This window comes from Papio anubis, chromosome 8, assembly GCF_008728515.1.
Source record: "Papio anubis isolate 15944 chromosome 8, Panubis1.0, whole genome shotgun sequence".
Classification (NCBI taxonomy): Eukaryota; Metazoa; Chordata; class Mammalia; order Primates; family Cercopithecidae; genus Papio; species Papio anubis.
In genome coordinates, this window is record NC_044983.1 from 36,055,800 (window position 1) to 36,062,615 (window position 6,816).

The window sequence follows — 6,816 nt, forward strand, 5'->3', positions numbered from 1 at the left end:
GCCCCTGTCAGTAATTACCACTGGGGGCTCAGGGAGTGAGGTGTTCTTAACAGGACAGTATAGATTTGCCTAGGCAAATTCCCCATCACAGCCGGCCAGCCTGTCCTTACCTCCTCTTCTCTCCCTTTCTTTCCTTCATTCACTACCTTTTTCCTTCTCTTTTACTCTCCTAACAGAGAGTGAATATTCTATTGTCCTCTCCCTTCTCCCCGCTCTCCTTTCAGCTGCCTCCTACTCCCTCTGTGTTTTTCAAATTCCCAAATACTTCTTCCCTCTCCCCTCCCCTTTTCCTCCTGATTTATTTCCCATTAATCATTTCTAACACACATCTGCTCAGGCCCTAGAAGGATCCCTTGGCTCCCTCTCACAGCTGGGCTGGTTACAATAATCAGGGGGTCTTTCATCTTTCACAGCCTCCTAGGTCTCCCCTCTACCAGCTCCTCCTCCTCTGCATTCCCGCAAAGACCAGCCTCTCTGCACCCTGGCTTCCTTCTGCCCTTCTGGCTCCGCACAACAGACTCCCCAAGGCCAAATGGCTTGTGGGTGAACGCAGCCCTGCAGTGGACTTTTACAGGTGGTGTTGGCAGTGATGGCAATGGCTGCGCACAGAAGTCGGCATGAGAACCCTGCCACGATCAAATAAATGAGATCACCCCCTCCCTTCTCATTCCCGCACCCCTCTTGCTGCAATGTGGGATCCATCTCCCAGTAAGAGTACCCCTTGCCATTCGGTGTAACATGATTTTACCAAGATTAAAATTGGGGAACATGTAATTACAGCTTGTGTAATTTCTAAGCATTGGTGCTGCCCAAAAAACAGTGGGGATCCAGGGAGCGTGCTTAGTTTCGGGTATGACTGATACTGCCTGGAAGTGGAGTCTGCTGTCTTCTCTATTGGGCAAGATACAGGATCGTGATAGCTATTTCCTTCTGTTTGAAGAGCTCCTTTGAAATCACCTCTCCCCATCTTGGGTTCTCAGGTCGTCTCAAGGCGTCGGTCAGCGCGGCAGAGTCGGGAATCTGCCATCCTAGAGCAATACGCCCTGAGTGACAGGCCTGACAACGGGAGTGATGAATTGGGACTGGAAAAGTGGTGCTGGGAGCCAGGCAGTGACACCAGCGCGCCTCCACTGGCCGCCGAGCGCATGGAGAAGTGGGCTCCCCAGAGGCCCGCGCCCAGAGGACCAACTTCGCCTCCGCAAAAGCGGCCGATCCGGAACTTGGATGTCAGGACTATGACTACGTAAAATCTCTGCCCAAGGCAAAGCTAGCAATGCACACTTTATCAGAAAGGCGCAGGGAGTCGGGAAGGGTATTGTTATTTTTAATTAAAAGTTTTTATCCCGAAATTTCCCTGGGGAAAGCTAGTGCTTTTTCCCCGGAGTGAGAAGGATTGGGGGGGGCGGAGGAGTTGTGCCGCCGAGCAGCGGTTAGAGAGAGATCCCCCCGTCCAGGGACACCCGCCTCGCCCGTGATCTCGGTCCCTCCTCGTAGCAGCTGGGCGCGGTACAGTGAGGAACTTTACGACCCTCAGCAGGACACGGTGAGAAGCCTGAAACACACCAGACACCGAGCCTCTAACGCAGGGTGCAGGCACAGCGCGCATAGCCTGGGGTCCCATGCTGGGTCGCCGACCATGTCACTCCAGAAGGGAGACAAACTTGCAGGCTTCAGAGAGGACGGGCTGAAAGTAGTTGAAGCTGCCTACGCCGCGTCCCGAGAACAGTGGGTGCCTCCGAGGCTCGGGCGCTTCCAAGTGAACACACCAAGGGGAGGCCAAGTAGGGGAAGGAGAGCGGGGCCGAGGAGGGCCCGAGCAGCTCCGGAGAAGGACCCGGGCTCCCGAGGCGAGGCTCGCCCCCAGGCGGCCTCTGGGAGAGACTTGGACTCCAGCGCCCCGGAGCCAGCGCCGTGCGATCCCTCCCACCCCCCACCCCACCTCGGACACACACGGCTGGCGGGGTGACAGCCCCCGCCAGCATCACCCGCTCCCCCCCCACCCAGTGGTGAGAAGGGAGAGAGGAGAGAGAACGGCCGGAAAGGAGGACGGGGCACAGAGCTCAGGATCCCGGAGAAGTCCCGTCCCAGGAGGGACCCCAGGGCGAGGAAGGCCCAGTCGGGGGGAGGGGAGGAACCCTGGGAGCGGCCGAGGCCGAGGCGGCGGCGCCGCGCGGCGCGGCCCCTTTAAGGCTCTCCCCGCCCACCGACGGAGCCGGCCTCCGCCCGCCGCTCTCTCCGCCCTGGGGTCCCGGCGAGAGCTGCGATTGGGCGGGCGCGGCGATCCCTTTGAAGTGTGGCTGCCGATCGCGGCTATTTGACGTGCGGCTCGCGGAAGGCGAAGGTTTTTGTGTTACTAGCCCGGGCCAGCGGCGGTGGCGGCGGCGGCGGCGTCGGTGGAGGAGGGGAGGCGGCGAGGAGGCGCAGCGCCCGCTGCACCGCGATCGACGCTGCGGAGCGAGCCCACCCGCCCCGGGAGCTCGCCTCCCCGGTGCTCCCCCGCCCTCCCCGCCCCCCCAGCGGCGCTGCCTCCTCCAAATGAGCGATTCGCCCGCTGGATCTAACCCAAGGACACCCGAAAGCAGCGGCAGCGGCAGCGGCGGCGGCGGGAAGAGGCCGGCGGTGCCGGCAGCGGTGTCCCTCTTGCCACCGGCGGACCCCCTGCGCCAGGCGAACCGGCTCCCGATCAGGGTCCTGAAGATGCTGAGCGCTCACACCGGTCACCTCCTGCACCCGGAGTACCTGCAGCCGCTGTCCTCCACTCCCGTCAGCCCCATTGAGGTCAGTCCCCGGCCGCTGCCCCCCGGCGCCGGCCCCATTCCTCCCACCGCGGCCAGGACCCTGACCCAGCTCCCTGCGCCCCGGGGCCCGATGCGACGCCCAAGTCTTGTCACGCCGACGGGCTGAGTGATGAGGGGCAGAAAACCGAGGGATCAGAGCCCACCAGGGCCTCCCCAGGCTTCCCCGTGGAAGGATCTCCTTCCACGCTCGCCCTTCGGTGCTCCGTGTTTTCTCTCGGATTGGATTTGCCCCTGGAGTCCCCTCTGGGTCCTTTACTTTTCCTCTGATCCCCAGTTTCCAGCCAGGAGGTGATCTCTGCTGGGCCTTCCCCGCCCCCCACGCCGGGCTGTTTTCTTTGAAGCCCTGGCTGCCCGGGTCCCACTCCGCCTCTATCCCAGCCAGTGAGGGTGCACGGCGCCCAGGCGCTCCCGATCCCGGGTCTTTCTTCCTGCCTCTTCCCTGGGTGCCCTCCCCGGGAGGGAGGTGCTACGGAGAGGGCGCCAACTGCAGCCCCTCCTTTAGAATCCGCGCTCCCGGCTCCTACCCCGCTGCGCCATTGCCAGAAACCCGTCCCAAGCGAAGTTCCCCCAAACTAAAGGAATAAGTTTTTTTCTTGGGCCTGGAGGAGGGGGACATTAGAGGGAAGTGGCGAGTCACAGCCCCGACTCCAGAGACGTCACCTTCTCCGGCAGGGGTCCTGGGTGAACCCCTTCCGCAGGGCCTGCGGCGCACCCCGGGACCCAGCGGCAGTGTGGGCGCAGTTCCGCCAGATGCCGCACCCGGCCCGGCCCTCGCTCGCAGACCCTCTCCCCAGGCCCGCCCCGCCCCGTGGCGCCGCCGCCCAGCTCCCCCGGCGCCCCCGCTCGCCCCGCAGGCCTCTGGGTCTCACTCCTTCTCCCTCCCTCTGCTGCTGTCTCCCACAGCTGGACGCCAAGAAGAGTCCCTTGGCGCTGCTGGCCCAGACCTGCTCGCAGATCGGCAAGCCGGACCCGCCGCCCTCCTCCAAGCTCAACTCGGTGGCGGCGGCGGCGGCCAACGGGCTGGGAGCGGAGAAGGACCCCGGCCGCTCAGCCCCGGGCGCCGCCTCTGCAGCCGCGGCCCTGAAGCAGCTGGGGGACTCCCCGGCCGAGGACAAGTCCAGCTTCAAGCCCTACTCCAAGGGCTCCGGCGGCGGCGACTCCCGCAAAGATAGCGGCTCCTCCTCGGTGTCTTCCACCTCCTCCTCGTCCTCCTCGTCCCCGGGAGACAAGGCGGGCTTCAGGGTCCCCAGCGCCGCCTGCCCACCCTTTCCCCCGCATGGAGCGCCGGTCTCCGCGTCCTCGTCCTCGTCGTCGCCCGGCGGCTCCCGCGGCGGCTCCCCGCACCACTCTGACTGCAAGAACGGCGGCGGGGTTGGCGGCGGGGAGCTGGACAAGAAAGACCAGGAGCCCAAGCCCAGCCCGGAGCCGGCAGCCTTGAGCCGCGGCAGCGGTGGGGAGCCCGGGGCGCACGGTGGCGCTGAGTCCGGGGCCTCCGGGCGCAAGTCCGAGCCGCCCTCGGCGCTGGTGGGGGCCGGCCACGTGGCGCCGGTGTCTCCCTACAAGCCGGGCCATTCGGTGTTCCCGCTGCCACCTTCCAGCATTGGCTACCACGGCTCCATTGTGGGTGCCTACGCCGGCTACCCGTCTCAGTTCGTGCCTGGCCTGGATCCTAGCAAGTCCGGCCTCGTGGGAGGCCAGCTGTCTGGGGGCCTAGGCCTGCCGCCGGGCAAGCCCCCCAGCTCCAGCCCGCTCACCGGGGCCTCCCCGCCCTCCTTCCTGCAGGGATTATGCCGCGACCCCTATTGCCTGGGAGGTTACCACGGCGCCTCGCACCTCGGCGGCTCCAGCTGCTCCACCTGCAGTGCGCACGACCCAGCCGGGCCCAGCCTGAAAGCGGGGGGCTACCCGTTGGTGTACCCCGGGCATCCGCTGCAGCCCGCCGCGCTGTCGTCCAGCGCCGCCCAGGCCGCGCTCCCCGGCCACCCTCTCTACACCTACGGCTTCATGCTGCAGAACGAACCGCTGCCGCACAGCTGCAACTGGGTGGCGGCCAGCGGGCCGTGCGACAAGCGCTTCGCCACCTCGGAGGAGCTGCTCAGCCACCTACGGACCCACACGGCCCTGCCGGGAGCCGAGAAACTTCTGGCCGCCTACCCCGGGGCCTCGGGCCTGGGCAGCGCCGCCGCCGCCGCTGCCGCCGCCGCCTCCTGCCATCTGCACCTCCCCCCGCCGGCCGCCCCCGGCAGCCCCGGGTCGCTGTCCTTGCGGAGTCCACACACTTTGGGGCTAAGCCGGTACCACCCCTATGGCAAGAGCCACTTATCCACAGCGGGGGGCCTGGCCGTGCCGTCCCTCCCCACAGCCGGACCCTACTACTCGCCATACGCGCTGTATGGACAGAGACTAGCTTCAGCCTCGGCGCTGGGATACCAGTAACTACAGCTCTTTCCTCCACCCCAGCCCCCTCACCCTCCTCCCTCTCCCTCCTCTCTCCCCACCTGCCGTCGCCGCTGCAACCTCCACTACTGCTTGACCCTGCCGGGATTCCCCACCCAACCCTTCCCCACCGGACTGTGTATTTATTTACTATAATGTTAGCTTACAAGCTGGGAATATAAGTGCATTAACGGCCCACATGAGTCAGTGGTATGCAAAAAGTCTGTGTTCCCCCAAATAATAATATTAATCCCACAAATAACGACATGATCCCCGCCCCTCTTCCTTTCTGTTATTTTCTTTTTCTTAGATGTAAGTTTTACATTTTTTATTCCTTTTCTTCTTTTTTTGGTTTTTGATTGGTTTGGTTTTAGGGAGAGGAGGGAGAGTTGGGGTCTTTGGGTTCTTCTAGACGTTTTGTTTTCCCTTCCTGGGGAGTTTCTTGCATGAGTCTTAACTTAAAACTACATTTCCCCCTTCTCTTTTTCCCTCTTCCCCCTTCATTCCCTCTTGTTTCCTTCCATTTGAGGTTCTGTTTTTGGTTTTTTGTTGTTGTTTTGTTTTGTTTTGTTTCCTTTGTTGTACAAGTAACAGAGAGGAGATTTTTTTTTTGTAACTCTTTTGGGGGTGGAGGGAGCCACCTGGGTGGCAGGGGCCCTGGAGCTCTATTGACCTAGTACACTGCTCCGGGACTCCTCCCCCGCCACCCTCCACGCATAGAGTCCTTGGTCTGGATCCTGCCCCCCAAACGTAGGGCCTTGCTCCCCTACCTTGCTCTGAGCACGGAGAGTCCTGACCACCAGCAGGCTCGCCCCCAGAGAGGCCCAAGTGGTCTCACAGAGCCTTGCCGTCTACCGTCACCTTCCAGACTCCCGCCCCTAACACCCAGTGGCCACAGTGCGCCTGTCGGGGCACCTGGAGCGCTCACCTGGTTGAATTCAAAGTCCCAGAAGGCCCTGCTGGCGTGAAGCCGGCCCCTTACATTTTGCGAAGTGCTTTATAGTCCTTGTTTTTCTCTCCCTCGTGGGGGCAACGACCCCACCCCTGGCGGTAGGGGTGGGGTGGGTGACTCTCGCTAGATCCCTCCAAAGCAGACCGGTGGCGATGTCAGCGGACGTCACGAGCTCGTTAGCTGCGTTCGGGGAAGCTTGGGGCGTCAGGGAGCGCTCGAATCACGGCAGCCCCCGCCCTCTCCTAGGCCTGGCCCGGCAGAGCACCCCAGAGTAGACCCCGCAGCGACTGGGGTCTTCTCCCCACTCCTCCCTCCTTCTGGTCTGATGCGGCAGCGCGGGGGCTGCGGGGCCTGTTTGAGACGAACAGAGCTCTCCCTTGGTAAGACTTATTTTGTTAATAAATGGAATACTTGGCTATATTCACACCGTGGTGTGCTTCTGTCTTGCCTCGCCCACACTCTTACTTCCAGACACCTAAGCAGATGCCCTTTTTTTATTCTTGTTTAAAACGCCTTATGGTTTCCTTCTGTGATTTCCGTTCAAGGACGAGTTTAATGCCTTTCCTCAAGAAATGGCGGAGAAAAAACAAAACTTCTGCCAACGCATTACAAATAACATAAAACCACCTTT

The 6,816-nt window shown here is 62.4% G+C and overlaps 1 protein-coding gene across 1 annotated transcript; it reads left to right on the plus strand.

Moving 5' to 3' along the window:
- The first annotated feature begins 2,274 nt into the window (after window positions 1–2,274).
- On the plus strand, window positions 2,275–6,611 carry ZNF703 (zinc finger protein 703). The gene is made up of 2 exons (XM_003902641.5): window positions 2,275–2,777; window positions 3,701–6,611. The coding sequence occupies exons 1-2, from the start codon at window positions 2,535–2,537 to the stop codon at window positions 5,231–5,233; spliced, it is 1,776 nt and encodes a 591-aa protein (XP_003902690.1). The 5' UTR covers window positions 2,275–2,534; the 3' UTR covers window positions 5,234–6,611.
- The last annotated feature ends 205 nt before the right edge of the window (window positions 6,612–6,816 follow it).